We start from the raw sequence: 20,025 nt of genomic DNA, 5'->3' as shown, positions 1-20,025 counted from the left end.
TCTTCTGCCTGTCCAATCCCTGCCCCTTTTATAGCTGTTTTTGCTCCTTTTCTCTGACTCACCGCTGATTTTGTTTAAAAAAAAACACTTGTCCCTCCCCTCTCCGGTGACCTTGAGATTCTTGCACCGTTTCAGATCCCCACCCTCCGGATCATTATCAGATTTACAATTTGTGCAACGTGTAAGTATATTAATCAGTAATATATTTATCTCCTCTCATCTTCCATACACTTTGTCAAATTTCTGGTTTTCATTTGGTATTTTGTTCATAGTTTTATACCAATTTCTTTGATATTTTTATCTTACTTGTTAAATATATTTCACCACTTAGATTTTTCCACAATTTCCACATTGCAGATTCCTCAGTTTTTACTTTAGCTCTTGGACTAACCTTTAATCCTGACTGTTTTCCTTGTTGCTGTCTCATTTTTCCCTCGTTATGAATCTGTTATCATTAAATGTCACACACTTGGGCGCGATTCTCCGATGTAATGCTGGTTGGGAGAATAGCGAGCCTTGCCAGTTTTTCACGTGACGCCGGTCCGACGCGCTCCCGTGATTCTCCAAAACGGCGCAATCGGTTCCATCATGTTCCGCGCGCCAAAACCCGGAGAATCGCCCGAGGCACCCAAAATGCCGATTCTCCGGAACCCCCGCTATTCTCCGGCCCGGATGGGCCGAAGTCCCAACGACGTGACCCCAGTTCACGCCGCCGCCGTCCACACCTGCTTTTTAAAGTCGTCAGCCAGTCGTGCTGGCTGACGCGAGCAGTGAGGAGGCGAGCGGTCCGTCCCGGAGTCTCTGCAGACTGGGGAATGCTTCCCTGAGAACGCAGCGGCCAGTTGGCGGGGGGGAGGGGGAGCGAGTAGTCGGGGGGGGAGAGGGAGTAGTGGGAGGGGGGAGAGGGAGTAGTGGGGGGAGAGGGAGCGAGTATTGGGGGGAGAGGGAGTAGTGGGAGGGGGAGAGGGAGTAGTGGGGGGGAGAGGGAGTAGTGGGAGGGGGGAGAGGGAGTAGTGGGGGGAGAGGGAGCGAGTATTGGGGGGAGAGGGAGTAGTGGGAGGGGGAGAGGGAGTAAGTAGTGGGGGGGAGAGAGGGAGTGAGTAGTGGGAGGGAGGGGGAGGGGGAGCGAGTAGTGGGAGGAGGGAGAGGGAGCGAGTAGTTGGGGGGAAGAGGGAGTAGTGGGAGGGGGGTGAGAGGGAGTAGTGGGGGGAGAGGGAGTAGTGGGAGGGGGGAGAGGGAGTAGTGGGAGGGGGAGAGGGAGTAGTGGGGGGGAGAGGGAGTAGTGGGGGGAGGGGGAGTACTTGGGTGACAGGGAGGGAATAGTGGGAGGGGAGGAGAGGGAGAGAGTAGTGGGGGGTAGAGATGGAGTGACTAGTGGGTGGGGGGGGGGGAGAGGGAGTGAGTGGAGTGGGTCGTCCACCCCCGGATGCAAACATGTCAGCCGCCCTGCCATGGCAGGACGGTGACAAGGACACGGCCGCTGGTTGCCCTGTGGCTGATGGGCACAGCCCACTGACGCACCAGTGAGGAGGACGTTGTTAACTGACCGTTGGATGCAGAAAGTGACCAGGGGTTAGGCTGGACACGTGTCAGCAGCGCGACCAGGCCACCGGGACACACAGGTATCCCGTGGCAGGCGGCTGCCGAGGTATCGAATAACCTCCGTCTAACATGTCCCGTTTCTCTGCCCCGCACCACCCTTCTGTAGGTGACCATAATGTATTTGAACCGAACGGCGATGTTCACCGCAGTGGTTGGGGGAGCTGCACTGCAGTTGGACATCCAGCAGCTTCCACAGCGACATCCCACAGTGGATGCAGGGGCAGCTGCAGCAGCAGAGGGAATGGCCGCGGAGTGACCCGTCGTCGCCGTACAGGCCGCAGGCGTCATGGCCACTATGTCCAGGGGGAGGCCGAGGGGAACATTGACCCCCAAACGCTGAGGAAGGCACAGGATGTGGGCACTGATGTCGAGCAGCATGGGGGGGGGGGGGGGAGGGGGGAGAGGAGATGCTGATGGTGGAGCCAGGACGCCAGAGGCGACAATTGAGGCCTAGGGTGTACCGTGACCGGATTTCTTTCGAGTCACTGCCAGCCATCACCTGCAGGTCGCATATATCTGCCACCTCGTGGCGCACCTCGCCCCACGTGGAACGGGAGGAGGACACGCGATACAATTTGCTGTCAAGGTGACGGTGGCACTTAACTTTTGTGCTACCGGTTCCTTCCAGTCTCCGAGTGGGGACCTATCCGGGATATCGCAGGCATCAGTCCACAGGTGCATCCGGGACGTGACCGAAGCCCTGTTCGCCATCGCGGACCGCTACATAACCTTTCCCGAGGACCGAGCAAATCAAGAAGCACAAGCCCGTGGATTTGCCAACGTGGCGGGGATCCCGATGGTCCAGGGAGTGATTGATGGTGTTCACGTCCCCATGTGCCCACCTGCAGGCATCAGGGAAGTGTTCAATAACAGGAAGGGGACATACTCCATGAACATCCAGGTGGTATGCGACCCCCACATGAGGATCATGCACATGTGCGCAAGGTTCCCAAGGAGTGTGCATGATGCGTACATTCTTGCGCAGTCATTCATCCCTGCTATGTTTGAGGGACTGTCCCCAGGCTGAGGGGCTGGTTGCTGGGCGACAGGGGTTATCCACTGAGGTCTTGGCTGAGGACGCCAAGGAGGCCTCAGACCAACGTGGAGACCCTTCACAATAAGGCCCATGCATCAACCAGGGGTGTGGTGGAGCGCTGCTTTGGTCTGCTGAAAATGAGATTCAGGTGCCTGGACCGCTCCGGAGGGGCCCTGCAGTACCAGCCTGAGAGGGTCGCTCGCATTGTTGTGGTCTGCTGTGCGCTGCACAACATCGCAATGCAGAGGGGAGATGCCACTGGCAGTGGTGCCAACGAGGAGGAGGAGGAGGAGGAGGTTGACGGTGCGTTGGGCGCAGCGCACAGCCATGACCCGGGTGCTGGTAAAGACCAGGAGGCTGCACGACGGCACCGGTGAGGACAGCAGGCACGCGATGCGTTAGTGGCTGCAGGATTCACGCATCGCGTGCGACGGCATCGCTGAACACTTCCACTACCACCTGCATCGCCAGTCGTCCAGTCCTGAAGACGGACAGCACACAACTCCCACCACCACCGCCGCCCCCCGCTCTGCGTACACTGCTCCACTTCGAGATCACCCTTACCACTGCGGGACAACGGTCTGGCATGATATTAATGGCTGTGGCAGCGGGTGTGATCAGTGCCATGTTGAATGATGACAGCACGATCTGCGATGAGCTGTGAGCTCAGAATCATTAAAAAAAGTCTGATTCATGGCAGTAGCTGAACCATGCATCTTGGTGGTCATTGTGTTCGTCAGGGGCACTCCATCACGTGCCCGCATGGGGTAGCTGGCGCCGGAGTCCCGAGGATTACGGTGTCCGACTGTGGGAGGGGGTGGGGGGGGTGGAAGGGACTGCACACCCGGCACTGAAGTGTCACCGCTCGTCAACCCCATCACCTTCACGATCCCCGTGGCAACGGAAAAATCACACAGTCTTACAAGTTAGGTGCAACTGTGAGTTTAATGGTGAATATTATGTACAGATGCCCTAGCCCCTACAACTAAACTGTGCCCTTCATCTGTGCCAACTTACTCTGTGTCCCTCTTCATTGCCTTACGGGCCCTACCACTACGTCTAAGTGAATCCCCAGATGGTACAGCAGGAGTGGAGGCGGACTGCTGAGAATCACGCCCCACGACATGTCTCCCCCTTGGCACTTGTTTCCTGGGGTGACCCGGCCTTGATGGGCCAGGCTGCTCCGCGGGCGTTTTGGATGATGTGGTGCCACCCAGCTCTGCCCGCTGCCCACCCGATGCACCAGGGATGGGACGGCGGGAGGCCGAGCGTTCAGGGACGTCCCGTGATGGAGTTAATGGGACGGGCCCCAGAACCTCCTCCTCCCTCGGGGAGCCTGGTGGCTCCCATGCCTCACTGTGGGATGGAGGTGCGAGCGGGGAGGTGCCCCATTGCCCCACCAACACCTGGAGCTGACAGTCCTGGAGGCCTGCAACGGTATCGACCAGGGTCCGAACGTTCACTGAGACGAAGTCCAGGGAGTGAGACATTCCCGGTAGGGATTGTGCAACCTCAACCTGTGAGTACGTGACGCCATCTAGCACGTGCCATGGCCTGCTGGGACTGTGCTATGGCCTGGTGAGACTCGGCCAGGGCCCGTAGCGCGGCGGCAATGTCATGTTGCCTCTGGCGCATTGCTGCCTGTGATAGGGCAGCCCTCTCCTGGGTCATGGATGACGCGTGCACATGAAGTCCAACGCCTTGCAGAACCTGACCCATGGCCGATATCGTTTCACCCATTGCCTCGACCGCGGACCGTGCGGTGTCAGCCTGGGTGGCTGCCATGAGCGGCACCACTCCCTGCTCCTGGACGCGGTTTGACTCCTCTAACTGCGTTTGCAGCTGCTGGAAGACAGCCCTCATCCCGTCATTGTGTCCCTGGGTTTCAAAATGCATCGGCTGTCCAGGTGGGTCAAGTAAATCCAGGAACGCGGGAAACGTCTGGCCGCCAGCTGGATGCTGGGCCTGGGCTGCCCTCCGACCGTCCAGCCCCTCGGCTGCTCCGACCTCCACCTGCTGTACCGGCTCAGCTGTGTGGTGCACACCAGACCATGACCCAGGAGCCTCATCACTTAATTGTCCAACCAAGGTGAGTGTCTCTGGGATGGTAGATGGTGTGGGAAACAGCAATGCCGCAATCTCTAGGTCCTCGTCCGTCAGAAATTCAGGAGTGTCCTGGTCCCAGTCATGTCCCAGCACAGGGCGCATGCGGCCCATGTACAGTTCAGCGTCAGGTGAGTCCGTTGACTGCGTCGCCATCCTCTGTGCGTCTGGGTCCACTGACCCCGTCCTGTCCTGTCTCACGGCCCGACCTTCGGGCAACGCACAGCCATGAAAGTCGTCACTGTCCGTCCTCTGTACGTCTCGCTCGAGAGTCCCGGATTTGGAGGATGGCACTCCTGGCCGACCTCCTGCCACCCTCTGGCATGCGGCCCCTGGGGGCGGTGGTCGTCGCGGATGGTCGCCTGTTTGTGGCACCAGACGGCCCTGGACTTTCGTCAGCTGGCCCTGGGGAACAGAATGATACGGGGTTAGTTAGACATGCTCGGCCGGGCGTAAGATGGTCCAGTGGGCTGTGTGAGGAGAGAGAGGATGGGGGGGTCCAGTGGGTGGAGTGTGAGGGGAGAGAGGATGGGTGGTCCAGTGGGCAGAGAGGAGGAGGATGGGCTGGTGGGGCGGGGGGGGTAGGGGCAGTTGTCATGCAGGGTTGTCTCACTTGGCTCTGCACCTCCAACCTCACATTGCATGACCTCCCGGGTGGCAGATCCCCCAGCAAGATCCAGTGCCCTCTGCTCGAACCGAACACTGACAAGGGGTGCATAACACGTGAACCCCCTCCTGTGCTGTTGCGCTCCCGGCTGTTGTGAGCAGTCTTGACCTGTTGGGGGGGGGCATAGAGAGAGCATCACAATTAGGCTGGTATCATCAGGGCATTCAGATATTGGCACAGGGTGGGGGAGAAGTTGCAGCCACACCATGGCATCTCTCCAGGGGGTTGCAGCGCTCATGTGGGTCTGTGACAACTTTGTTAACCACCCTCCACTCACTCTCGCCCCCCCCATCGTGCCCGCCGGGGGGGGGGGGGGGGGGGGGGGGTGATGAGGGACATGGGGGGGATGGTTCTGACCCAGCGGCACCCTAGTGGCACTCACTCTGGCAGCCCTGGTGAGGTCGTGGATCTTCTTTCAACACTGCTCCCCGGACCGAGGGGTCTGCCCCACAGCACTGACTGCCGTGCCCACCTCACGCCAGGCCCGTCGCACGACGCTGGAAGGGTGGCGATGCCCTCGTCTTGGGCAGAGGATGCCCCTTTGCTGCTCCACCTCATCGAGGAGGGTCTCCAGGTCCGTATCACAGAACCTCGGAGTGGCCCTCCGTGGCTCCGACATTTCCCTCCCTCCTTTCCGTGCGTGGATCACGCCCTTTTACGACGCGGAGCGGCATCATTCAGGCGTTGCGCGCTGATGACGCGCATTTAACGTCACGCCCCCCGTGTTCCTCGCGGCCCCGATGATAGCCCATTCCTGAGGCCAGAATTGATCGTGATCGGGGCCGTTTTGCGCCGTCGTTGAACTCGACCGAGTTCACGGCGGCTTTCTCGATGCGACGCGACATCGGAGAATCGCGCCCTTTATTTTCCATGCTGTGGTTTCAATATTTATTTGTTGTTCTGAAAGTTGCCTTTATAACCATATGTGTGTTGGTGAACTTAACTTGGTGCTTGTTAATGGTGTCTGGTCCTGGAAGAGAAGTGGCAGGGAATTAAACTCAAAAATAAAAGCGAAATACTGCGGATGTTGGTAATCTAAAATGAGAAGAGATAATGCTGGAAAATCGCAACAATTCTGGCAGCATCTGGTGTGAGAGAATGCCCAGGAATCCTCTTCTCTCCGACAGGATTTCTGTCTGTTCCTTTGATGTGATCATCAATTCACTTGGAACACGATTGGAAGTAAGCTGTGGTTTTAATAGTCTTACAACTGAGCCTGCCTGCGACCAGAAGAACTGAGAGCAGGCTCACAGCTGCAGCACATTATACTTCCAGTAATGGGAGGGGCTATGGTCGGAGCCATGGGCGGAGCCAAGGGTGGAGTCCTGTACAAGCTCCTCATCTCCCCCTATGGGCAGAGCTGCGCAACGGTTCACAGACAGAGCCCACAAGGACATAATACTATGCAATACAATACAGTGTGAATTACAATATAGTATGAATTCACCACATTCACCCCCTATAAAAAATCAAGTCCGGCGGGGGTGACGGGTCTACAAGTTGAGCCGGTCCGGTGGCCGAGCTGTCCTTTGGGATCGGCGGAGCACCGGGGTTGCAGCCTCTTCGGGTGGCTGGGTGGTGACGGTCGGTGCGGGTATGAGGATGGACTCTGGGGGTGTTTGAGTCTGAGCGTCATTCCTGACCGGTGCGACCGTCGAAGGGGGGCACAGGAAACCTATAGGCGCGGGGGCGTAGAGCGTGGGCAGGGAACCTATAGGCGCGGGGGCGCAGGGCATGGGGGTTGGGTGGGGTGTAGTGTGAGGGGTACCTCGGTGGTGGTGGTGGTGGATCCTGCAGGCGCCAGGTCCCAGAGGGAAATGGTGCCCTGACGGCCGTCGGGGTATTCAATGAAGGCGTATTGGGGGTTCGAATAAAGCAGTAACACTCTCTCTACTAGCAGGTCCATTTTGTGTGCCCGGACGCGCTTCCGATGGAGAACTGGGCCCGGTGTCCTCAACCAGGATGGGAGCGAAGCCCCCGTGGTAGTGCCCCTAGGAAAAACGAATAATCGTTCGTGAGGGGTCTGGTTGGTGGCGGTGCATAGGAGGGAACTAATTGCATGGAGCGCGTAGGGGAGGACCTCCTGCCAATGGGAGGTCGGGAGATTCCTGGACCATAGGGTCAGTAGGACGGTCTTCCAGACCGTCGCGTTCTCCCTCACCACCTGTCCGTTCCCCCGGGGCTGTAGCTGGTAGTCCTGCTCGAGGCAATGCCCTTGTCGAGCAGGTTCTGACGCAGCTCATCGCTCATGAAGGACAAACCCCTGTCGCTGTGTTCACAGCTGGGGAAACCGAACAGGGTGAAGACACTGTTGCAGGGCTCTGATGACTGTGTGCGAGGTCATATCAGGGCATGGGATAGCAAAGGGGCAGCGGTAGAATTCGTCGATGACGTTAAGAAAGTATACATTTCAATTGGTCGAGGGGAGTGGCCCTTTGAAATCAGTGCTCAGGTGTTCAAAGGGCCGGGAGGCCTTTACCAAGTAGGCCTTGTCTGGTCTATGGAAGTGGGGTTTGCACTCCGCGCAGATCGGGCAATCCCTGGTGATGCCTTTCACCTCCTCGGTGGAGAAAGGCAGATTTTGGGCTTTGATGTAGTGGGCGAGCCGGGTGACCTCCGGGTGGCAGAGGTCATTGTGGATAGCCTTTATGTGGTTGTCTTGCGCGCTGGTCCTGCGCATGTGCCGCGGGACAGGGCATCTGGGGGCTCATTGAGCTTCCCCGGTTGGTATATGATATCGTAATTATAGGTGGAGAGTTTGATCCTCCACCGCAGGATTTTATCATTTTTTATTTTGCCCCTTTGCGAGGTGTCGAACATGAAGGCAACCGATCTCTGGTCGGTGATGAGGGTAAACCTCCTACCTGCGAGGTAGTGCCTCCAGTGCCGTACGGCTTCCACAATGGCTTGAGCTTCATTTTCGACTGAGGAGTGTCGAAGTTCCGAAGCGGAAAGTGTTCGGGAGAAGAAGGTGACTGCTCTCCCTTCCTGATTCAGAGTGGCGACGAGAGCGACCTCTGAGGCGTCGCTCGCCACCTGAAAGGGGATGGATTCATCCACCACCCGCATGGCAGCTTTGGTGATGTGCTCCTTGATGCAGGTGAAGCCCTGGCGGACCTCAGCTAACAGTGGGAAGAGTGTGGTCTTAAATAGTGGGCGGGCTTTGTCCGCATACTGGAGGACCCACTGGGCCTAATAAGAGAAGAATCCCAGGCACCTCTTGAGGGCCCTGGGACAATGAGGGAGAGGGAGTTGTAAGAGGTGATGCATTCGGTCCGGGTCGGGGCCCAGGACTCAGTTTTCCACGACATAGCCGAGGATGGCTAGTCTGGTAGTGCGGAAACCACATTTCTCCATATTGTAGGTGAGATTGAGTTTCGGTGCGGTTTGGAGAAATCGGTGGAAGTTGGCGTCGTGGTCCTGCTGATCATGGCCGCAGATGGTGATATTGTCCAAATACGGAAACGTGGCCCGCAGCCCGTACTGGTCCATCATTCGGTCCATTGTTCGTTGGAACACTGAGTCCCTGTTCGTGACGCCAAAGGTGACCCGGAGGAAATGGAAGAGGCAGCCATCTGCCTCGAACGCCATGTAGTGGCGGTCACCCAGGTGGATTGGGAGCTGGTGGTATGCAGACTTCAGATCCACCGTGGAGAATATGCGCTACTGAGCGATCTGGTTGACCATGTCTGCAATTCTGGGGAGGGGGTACGCATCGAGGTGCGTGAACCGGTTAATGGTTTGGCTGTAATCAACCACCATCCGGAACTTTCCCCCGGTCTTGACGACCACCACCTGAGCTCTCCAGGGGCCGTTACTGGCCTCTATGACTCGCTCACGTAGGAGCCGCGGGACTTCGGCTCTGATGAATACTCTATCCTGCAGGCTGTACCGCCTGCTGCGAGTGGCTACTGGTTTATAGTTAGCCGTTAGATTAGCGAAGTGTGGAGGGGGGTCGATTTTAAGAGTGGGGCACAGAGTTCGGGAAGTATGTACAGCTGGAAATTAGAGTAGCTGGCGCCCTGAATCGTTAGGGTCGCGAAGGTGCGCTCTTGTATGTGGACTAAGTGCGAGCCCGAGGCGAGGGAGATAGTTTGCCGTGCAGGGAAGATAGGGAGCGAACAGCGTCTTACCAGGTCAGGATGTACTAAGCTCTCGCTGCTCCCGGAGTCGAATTGGCACGGTGTCCTGTACCCATTGATTTTAACGGTCATCGTCGAGCTCTGGAAGTGATTCGGACGCGACTGGTCCAACGTGACTATGTTGAGTTGCGGGTTGTCGGCGGCTCAATCAGCAGTGCTGGAGTGGCCCCGTGATGACTGTCCGCTGAGGTCGTAGTCGTCGAGGTAGACTTCGGTTGATGGCCAAGATGGCGGCCCCTGTTGATCGCACGTGGCGGGCGGCAAGGAAGATGGCATCCAAGATGGCAGCCCCCATGACTCGCACGTGGCCGGCCGCGTGGAGGAGGATTGCCAAGATGGCGGCCCCCAAAAGTTGCACATGTCGGATGGAGGAGGAGTTGGCAGACACGCTGCAGCATTATGGGATCTGCGGGCCTGCGAGTTGGGGGGGCGAGTGCTTTGGACTGCGGGGGAGTTAGAGTTAGAGAGTTTCGATTTCGCCAGGCATACTCTGGCATAGTGTCCTTTGCGACCACAGCTGCTGCAGGTCGCGTTGCGGGCCAGGCAGTGCTGCCGTGGGTGTTGGGGCTGGCCACAAAAATGGCACGTGGCGCTCCATAGTGAGTGGGTGGCCGCGCGGCGCAGGCCTGGGGCAGTCGCTGGTCAGGGGTACACAATGGGGTCACTTGGTCCGCGGGAAATGAGTTTAGACTGCAGAACGCGACCTCCATAGTAGTTGCTAGCGTCGGGTGTTGCGGAGAATTCCACCAAATGTGTCCAAGTTTGCAGATGACATGAAGGTGAGTGGCAAAGCAAAATGTGCAGAGGATACCGGAAGTCTGCAGAGGGATTTGGTTCGGTTAAATGAATGGGCTAGGGTCTGGCAGATGGAATACAATGTTGACAAATGTGAGGTTATCCATTTTTGTGGGAATAACAGCAAAAGGGATTATTATTTAAATGATAAAATATTAAAACATGCTGTTGTGCAGAGACCTGGGTGTGCTCGTGCATGAGTCGCAAAAAGTTGGTTTACAGGTGCAACATGTGATTAAGAAGGCAAATGGAATTTTGTCCTTCATTGCTGGAGGGATGGAGTTTAAGACTAGGGAGGTTATGCTGCAATTGTATAAGGTGTTGGTGAGGCCACACCTGGAGTATTGTCTTCAGTTTTGGTCTCCTTACCTGCGAAAGGACGGACTGGAGTTGGAGGGTGTGCAGAGGAGATTCACTAGGTTAATCCCAGAGCTGAAGGGATTGGATTACGAGGAGCGGTTGAGCAGACTGAGACTTTACTCACTGGAATTCAGAAGGATGAGGGGGGATTTTATAGAAATATATAAAATTATGAAGGGAATAGATAGGATCGATGCGGGCAGGTTGTTTCCACTGGCGGGTGAAAGCAGAACTAGGGGGCATAGCGAGGGGAAGTAGATTTAGGACTGAGTTTAGGAGGAATTTCTTCACTCAAAGGGTTGTGAATCTATGGAATTCCTTGCCCAGTGAAGCAGTTGAGGCTCCTTCATTAAATGTTTTTAAGATAAGGGTAGATAGTTTTTTGAAGAATAAAGGAATTAAGGGTTATGGTGTTTGGGCCAGAAAGTGGAGCTGAGTCCACAAAAGATCAGCCATGATCTCATTGAATGGCGGAGCAGGCTCGAGGGGCCAGCTGGCCTACTCCTGCTCCTAGTTCTTATGTTCTTATGTTCCGATGAGGAGCAGTGAGTGGGGATCTGGTGATGCTGGTGGGAAGTTGGATGCTGAGAACCTGAGATTTGGTAGCATGTGGGGCCAATCCAGGGGTTGATGGATGAGTCGAGTGCCAAGGAGAGACAGAATACTTAACCTGGCACAACCTAGTGGGTCATTCATATTTTTCTATGTTGAACCCCTGACCTCTTGGTCAGGCAGCTGGCACTGGCTAGTTCTGCCACCTGTCCACCGCACGGGGCTGGTGACCCTGCTGGAGGGGAAGGGGTGGAGGGGCGCTCTAGTCACCTGTGGGTAAGTTATGGTCCGTCTCTCCTCCACGGCATTCCGTCAATCAAGACATGGCCCACTCTGAAAATCTGAGAACTAGTTTTCTCTCTGCCACCCTCCTTGCTTGCATGTGAGCAAGTGCTGTGGATTTGTTGGAATGTTGACCAGAGAGGTCAGATGACCCCCGGGGTGGGCGAGTCAGACACTTCATACCTCAGGCGCGTCCACGTTGGGAGAATACATTTTTCCCAACGTGCTCTTCATGTTGAGAAAATACATTTTTTCAAAGCGCTGTTGGATTACGATTCAGACTGCCATTTGGACCGACGGGATTGGCACTGATTTTGCACACAAAATAACACTTTTTTCTGGAAGATTCAGTCCAATCGCTCTTAATGATTGAAGTGGAATGTTTACATCATTTACTGTGGAGAAAATGAAAATATACTGAAACAATTCGAGCTGCAATTCCTTTTAATGCTTATGTTTCAATGTAAGTACAATGCAACAAATCCTCGATGTGAGCACGATGGAAATAATGTTCCTGCAGGGTGTCAAATAAATGTGATAAATTTGCTCTCCCAGCACAGAGCTGCCCCGTCAATGCACATTGTGGGAATTTGGAGGCACAGATTGTTACACCATGCAGGAAAATCCAATCATTATGGATTAAAGATTTTTACGTCTGTGCCCTGATTACGATGCCTTCGGGACATCGCAGCAGGAGTTATAAATCTACCATCCGGTACACATTCCTTTGCAGCATTCTTTGCCCTGTGAATGTCCATTTGAATCCAATGTTGTGGACAGGATTTTGTCATCTAAATGAAGATCATCTGGAACCTTTACGCCTTTGGCATCATCATCATCTTCCATTAGTGGCCACCTTTTCTCGATCCTTTGAATCCTGTGGAATCTGTCAGACTTCCACAGATTCCTCCACCCACTTGTCTCCTGGTGGTTGTCATTCTCATCTGAGTTCCGATTACAGACTGCAAGGGAAATAAAATTCTATCTGTCAACACTGAATGATTATTGAGGTTGATTTTATGTGCTCACCCTCTGTCACAACTATGCGCTTCTGTTCTCTAAGTCTGAGAGTTTGAGGTTCTGGCTCCCTCATTGCACTCTGTGACTGCTCAGACACTGCACTTTAAAACAATTGTGGAGTCAGATAAAGGGAAACCAATGACTTCTAAAGTGGGCCCCCATTGGCTTGTAGATTTTTTATTCGTTCAGCGGATGCAGGTATCATTGGCTGGACCAGCATTTATTGCCCAAACTAATTGTCCTTGATCTGGACTATTTCAGAGGGCATTTAAGAGTCGAACGCATTGCTCTGGGTCAGGAGTCACATGTAGGCCAGGCCCTGTGAGAGTGGCCGGTCTCCTTCCCTAGCCAGGTGGCTATTTACGACAATCACCAGACGGGTATTTTATTGTTTTATTTTTTCCATTTAAGGAATTTAGCGTGGCCAATCCACCTACCCTGCACATCTTTGCGTCATGGAGGGACTGTCATAATATGCATCCATGCACATCATGAAGTGAAAGCAGGCAGTGACAGACACCCAGGTGAGCCAATCAACATACAGGGCAGGACACAACCAATCTGCAGACAGAACACCAGAGGGGGGCTTCCAATTATAAAACACACGAGGCATCAGCACTCTGCCACTTTCCACTGGTGACAACTGTAGTGACAGTCAGGGTGTATATCTAAGTCAGCACCTTCTACACGTGGATCAGAGCTAGCCTGGTCTAGATAGTTAGATTTAGTTTACCGAGAGTAGGAGAGAGTCAAATCACAGCTAGCTGTGTATATTGTTACAGAAGTTCAATAAATCGTCTTGAACCAATGCCTACGTTTGGTGTATGCTTTGTAGTCTATCTGCATTGTGTTGAGGTCCGTGTTACCCCAGGGTGAATAACACGACTGGGGGTGAGACTCATACAGACATGGGGAGTACATACAAACTCCACACGGACAGTGACGCAGGGCCAGAATCGAACCCGGATCCTCAGTACTGTGATGCAGCACTGCTAACCACTGAGCCTCCGTGCCGTTTTTCTTTCTGACCATCTATGCGTTGTCATTAAAGTTTTAATTCCAAGTTTTCATTGAATTAATATTTTATTATCTATCGTGGTGGGATTCGAATCCAGGTCCCCAGAGCTCTACCCAAGTTCTCTGGATTACTAGTCCTGTGACAATGCCCACTACATCACCGCCTACCACCCCCATCCCCTGCCACGCTGCCACCATGTTCAGTGTTCAATTTGATGCCGAAACCAAAAGCGTTTTCTAGATTTGGATTTGGGTTTATTGTCACGTTTACCGAGGTGCAGTGAAAGGTATTGTTCTGCCTAACGTCCAGGCAGATCATTCCATACATAGGACATATGATAAATACAAAGTAAATACATAGATATTTACTGTTGTGTGAAGCATACGGAGTGTAGTGCTGTTCAGTAGAGAAGATGCATGGAGAGATCTGTTCAGTCCCTAAGAACAGTGATCTTCAAAGTCAGGGGCGCGACCGACGGGTAAGTCGTGGATGTGTGTCGGGAGGGTCACGGAGGGTCACGGAGCCGTCCGTCGCGGCTCTTCCGATTGCGCAAATGTGCGCGCAACAGCCGCAGCAGCCGGCTTTTAACTATGGAGGCTGCGAGCGGCCTTTTTACCATATAAAAAAGATGCAGCCGCACTGCACGCGCGTGCCCGCTCACCAGTGCGAATGCATTGGTAAAAAGGCCGCTCTCAGCCATCACAGTAAAAAGCCGGCTGCTGCTCGCTCTGCCCGGTTTGGAAGTGCTGGGTTCTTCTGAACGAAACTAAGGCCAAGTTTCTGCCCGGCTACTAGCACCATCGGACACACCTGCAGAGATCCAGCGCCATGGCCTCCACCTCGGGACTCGCCTGTATCTACAGCCCGCTCATCCTGCACGACGGCAAGGTCACTGTCACCGAACTCAATGCCCTGAATAAAACAGCTGGTGTGACCAATGAGTCTTTCTGGCCTAGTCTGTTTGCCAAGACATTGGCTAATATTGACGTCAATAGTCTGATCTGCAATGTTGGTGCGGGTAGCAGTGCCCCAGCTGCTGCAGCAGTTGTTTCCACCCCTGCCCCTGTTGCTGCTGAAGAGCAAAAGGAAGAAAAGAAACAGGCAGAATCTGAAGAGTCTGACCATGACATGGGCGTTGGTCTCTTTGATTAAACGTGCCGTGCAACAACATTGTTGCAATTTGCAAAAAATAAATAAAAATTGAATATAAAAGCCGGCTGCTGCCCCTGCTGTCCGTGAATTTGCTCAATCGGAGACACAGAAGATTTTTTTAAAAATTCTATGTAATCTTCCTGCCTGAGGGAGGCAGAGAGCACATCACGGCCCCTGATCGTCATCATCCTGTGCTTTGGCCACGAATGCGATTTCTCCATTTTGTCAGCAGCAAACAAGGTAAGAGGAAATGGTGGGTCCCGAAGGTCGGCCTGTGTGGGTCCCGAAGGTCGGACTGCGTGGGTCCCAAAGGTCGACCTGCGTGGGTCCCGAAGGTCGGCCGGCGTGGTCCCGACAGTTGGCCGGCGTGGGTCCCAAAGGTCGGGCTGCGTGGGTCCCGAAGGTCGGACTGCGTGGGTCCCGAAGGTCGGACTGCGTGGGTCCCAAAGGTCGACCTGCGTGGGTCCCGAAGGTCGGCCGGCGTGGTCCCGACAGTTGGCCGGCGTGGGTCCCAAAGGTCGGGCTGCGTGGGTCCCGAAGGTCGGCCGGCATGGGTCCCGACGGTTGGCCGGCATGGATCCCGATGGAAAAAGTTGGAAGAGAGAATAACCCGGGTGGGCGGGGTCTTTTATTATGCTGCCCACTTTCCCAAGGCAGCGGGAGGTGTAGACAGACTCAATGGATGGGAGGCAGGTTCGTGTGATGGACTGGGCTGTGTTCATTACTCTGTACTTTTGCTAATTGCCGATAGAAATAGATTTGTTAAAAAAAATCAGTCAATAGCATTTTAGCTTCTCGTCACAAATCCAGGTTGGAGCATTCACCACAGGCAATTATTTGAAACACAGGAATGTCCGATCAGGAGTCGGCCATTCTGTCCTCTGAGCCTGTTCTACCATTTGCTGAGATTATGGCTGGTCTGCAACTTAACTCCAGATCGACATTTGCCTCATATCTCTTAATATCTTTGCGAAACATAAAACTATCAATCTCAGTTTTAAAATTAACAATTAGCCTGGCACCAATTGTCATTTGTGGAAGGAAGTTCCAAACATCTACCATGTGTCATGGTGACACAGTGGTTAGCACTATTGTCTCACAGCACCAGGGACCTGGGTTCAATTTCAGCCTTGGGTGACTGTGAGTTTCCTCCGGGTGCTCCGGTTTCCTCCCACAGTCGAACAATGTGCAGGTCAGGTGGATTGGCCATGTTAAATTTCCCCTTAGTGTCTCAAGCTGTTCAGGTTAGATGGATTGGCCATGCTAAATTGCCCCTTAGTGTCCCAAGCTGTGCAGGTTAAGTGCGGAGTCGCAGTGATAGGGTGGGGCAGTGGGCCTAGGTGGGGTGCTCTTTCGGAGGGACGGTGCAGACTTGATGGGCCGAAAGGCCTCCTTCTGCATGATCGGGTTTCTGTATGTGGAGATTTTCTTATGAAAGATTTGGCCCTGAATTTTAGACTCGGCCCCTTCGTCATTGACTCCATGATCAGTAGATCATTGAAGATTATAGAATTACGACAGTGCAGGTGGAGGCTATTTGGCCCATCAGATCTGCACTGACTCTCTCGTGCTATCTCCATAACCGAACCTAACCTGCACAACCCTGGACATTAAGGTGCATATTTATCTGGTTAGCAGTGGTAATCAGTGCCACCATGATGTCCAGTGAAGGTGTTGAAATGAATATTTGTATTCATCTTTTGCCCACTGCTCTAGAAAATATTTTAAACATTACAGTGCGTTTATTTTTCTTTTCAGCAGAAGTTCAATTGTCCTGTGCTATTACTTAGCTAACTAGTTACTAATTTACTAAAGCCAACTAAACAAATAGTCTTAGACAGACATGGTAAAGCAAGTGGTGAGCCATTGTGGCAGCATGTGGGAGTTTTGGAATGTACAACAGTCCAACATAACCATAAATCTGATAAGTGTCTGCAGCGTGTACATCCAGAGATGCTGAGCTGGAGTCTGAACCGTAGACATTGCAGGTCATCGGCGGGGTGTGGGTTGGGGCTGGCGAGTTACCTGAGCACTTTGTTTCGGAAGGCAATCATGTCACCTTAGGTTAACTGGAACTTCACAGTTGATCATTGGTTAGTGTTGATGGAAGAAATGGCTATATGTGACATAGATAAGCTGCAGAGCTGGGCTGAGAGGTGGCAAATGGAGTTTAATGTGGAGAAGTGTGAGGTGATTCACTTTGGAAAGAATAACAGGAATGCGGAATATTTGGCTAATGGTAAAATTCTTGGTAGTGTGGATGAGCAGAGGGATCTTGGTGTCCATGTACATAGATCCTTGAAAGTTGCCACCCAGGTTGATAGGGTTGTGAAGAAGGCCTATGGTGTGTTGGCCTTTATTGGTAGAGGGATTGAGTTCCGGAGCCATGAGGTCATGTTGCAGTTGTACAAAACTCTAGTACGGCCGCATTTGGAGTATTGCGTACAGTTCTGGTTGCCTCATTATAGGAAGGACGTGGAAGCTTTGGAACGGGTGCAGAGGAGATTTACCAGGATGTTGCCTGGTATGGAGGGAAAATCTTATGAGGAAAGGCTGATGGACTTGAGGTTGTTTTCGTTAGAGAGAAGACGGTTAAGAGGTGACTGAATAGAGGCATACAAAATGATCAGAGGGTTAGATAGGGTGGACAGCGAGAGCCTTCTCCCGCGGATGGAGGTGGCTAGCACGAGGGGACATAGCCTTAAATTGAGGGGTAATAGATATAGGACAGAGGTCAGAGGTGGGTTTTTTACGCAAAGAGTGGTGAGGCCGTGGAATGCCCTACCTGCAACAGTAGTGAACTCGCCAACATTGAGGGCATTTAAAAGTTTATTGGATAAGCATATGGATGATAAGGGCATAGTGTAGGTTAGATGGCCTTTAGTTTTTTTCCATGTCGGTGCAACATCGAGGGCCGAAGGGCCTGTACTGCGCTGTATCGTTCTATGTTCTATGTGTCAGGTTTGGTATAATAAAGATGTCTCAAAGTATTGTAACAGCACAGGTCAAGGGCAAGCCAGCAGGCAAGGGGTTAAACGTATACCAAGGGAAAACCAGTAAGCAAGGGGTTAAAGTCACCCACATTGGAATTGATTTAATCATCTCACAGAGCTTTGGAATATGAAAAGGGAAATACGGGAGGTCCCAGTAAGTCTAAGGGATCCAATGCCCAACACATCTACCATGTGTCATGATGACACAGTGGTTAGCACTATTGTCTTACAGCACCAGGGACCGGGGTTCGATTACGGCTTGGGTCACTGTCAGTGTGGAGTCTGCACATCCTCCCCGTGTGTGCGTGGGTCTCCTCTGGGTACTCCGGTTTCCTCCCACAGTCCAAAGATGTGCAGGTTGGGTGGATTGGCCATGATAAATTGCCCTTAGTGTCCAAAATTCTACGATCTATGATTAACCTAGGACAAAAGTTCGGCACAACATCGTGGGCCGAAGGGCCTGTTCTGTGCTGTATTTCTCTATACATTCGCACCTCTTCTAGAAGTTAAATATGTTAAGCACAAACCCATGAGATTGTAAGGAAATACTGTATTCTTTAATCATTTTCCCATTATGGGACCAGAAAATATGCATACTGATCACATTGCATTGTTCCAAATGATTCAGTGATGTCAATATCTGCTTGTGACTCTGAAGAACTTTTAATATATATGCATTTATTTCTGAGGACAGGCAGAGCTGGCGTTTGCCAGCTAAAGCTAGCAGCAGAACTTTCCTCTCCTGTGTGCACATAGCTATTCCGAAATAAACACAACTTTTACAACTCCAAGCGGTCGAGAACAGTCTCTGAGCTTTACTTCCCTCCAATAGTCAGGGACAGGTTGCTGTGACTGTGAGTCCGACAGGTGTGAAGATCCAGGATGGCACAGCCCCAGCAATGGGCTTTGACCATCAGGTACAAGCTACTTTACTACGGTCATGGACGAGAGCAAGGACTGCAGGGTGGATGCTCAAACTGACCATTGTGCATGTGCCAATAAAGCATGGGGAGTGAGAAGGAATGAGGTAGCAATAGGGGACAGTGTCGTCAAAGGAATGGACAGTGTTCTCTACAGACGAGACCTGGAGCACGGAGAACTGTGTTGCATGTCCACGGCTGGAGAGAAATTTGGAGTGAGAGGCAGAATGATTCAGTCATTATGGTCTACGCCAGAACCAACAATAGCTGTAGAACTGGGAATAATATCCTGCTGAGCGAGTACAAAGATTTTAGCATCCTAATTACAAAGCAGCACCTCAAAGATAATTATTTCTGGGTTGTTATGTGAGTCACGTGACAACTGGCATCGGGTCAGGAATGAAACGCATGGATCAAAGAGGGATGTGGGATGAATGGGTTTCAAGTCATGAAGTTATGGAATCGTACTCGGCAAATAAGGAATCGTTCCACTAGAATGAGCTTGACTTAAAACAGACTGAGATCGAGATTTTGGCAATATAACTAGGGCAGTAGAAAAGGCTTTAAATTAAAAACTGGGTTGAGGGGTCACGTGAAGGGAAATTTAACAATTTGAAGAGCAGAGAAATGCAATGGTGTGACAATTTGGCAAAGGACAAACAGAGTTGAACAGGGAGTGGCAGACAGTTTAACAGTGGTAGTGTGGAAATTAGGGTAATTAATACCAGCGGACATAATGCTTTACGGAAATTAAGTGACTGAAATTTGGGTTATGGGCCAGGGTTTAGAGAACTCCAAAGTTTGTGGTATGGGGAGCACATTGGTTAGGTGGGGTTACTGGGTTATGGAGATAGGGTGGAGTAGGGTGCTCTTTCCAAGGGCCGGTGCAGATCGATGGGTCAAATTACCTCATTCTGTACGTAAATTCTATGATTCTATGAAATCAGCAGGGATTGAAGATTAAACTTGGTATCTTCAGAAATATGTGCTTTAATCCGAGACAGACTTCACCATGTGGGGCAGCGGGGGGGGGAGGGGGGGGGGGGGAGGGAGGGGGGGGAGGGAGGGGGAGGGGGGGGAGGGAGGGGGAGGGAGGGGGGGGGGAGGGAGGGGGAGGGGGGGGGGAGGGAGGGGGAGGGGGGGGGGAGGGAGGGGGGGAGGGAGGGGGGGGGGAGGGGGGGGGGGAGGGGGGGGGAGGGGGGGGGGGGAGGAGGGGGGGGAGGGGGGGGAGGGGGGGGGGAGGGGGGGGGAGGGGGGGGGAGGGGGGGAGGGGAGGGAGGGAGGGGAGGGAGGGAGGGGAGGGAGGGGAGGGAGGGGGGGGAGGGGGGGAGGGAGGGGGGGAGGGAGGGGGGGAGGGGGGGAGGGGGGGGGGGAGGGGGGGGA

At 53.2% G+C, this 20,025-nt stretch overlaps 1 protein-coding gene across 1 annotated transcript; it reads left to right on the top strand.

Annotated features, from left to right (window-relative positions):
• The first annotated feature begins 14,405 nt into the window (after positions 1-14,405).
• On the top strand, positions 14,406-14,729 carry LOC119969884 (60S acidic ribosomal protein P1-like). The gene has a single exon (XM_038803867.1). The coding sequence runs from the start codon at positions 14,406-14,408 to the stop codon at positions 14,727-14,729; it is 324 nt and encodes a 107-aa protein (XP_038659795.1).
• Positions 14,730-20,025: the final 5,296 nt, after the last annotated feature.

This window comes from Scyliorhinus canicula, chromosome 8, assembly GCF_902713615.1.
Source record: "Scyliorhinus canicula chromosome 8, sScyCan1.1, whole genome shotgun sequence".
Taxonomy (NCBI): domain Eukaryota; kingdom Metazoa; phylum Chordata; class Chondrichthyes; order Carcharhiniformes; family Scyliorhinidae; genus Scyliorhinus; species Scyliorhinus canicula.
This window is presented reverse-complemented; position numbering and strand designations above follow the sequence as displayed.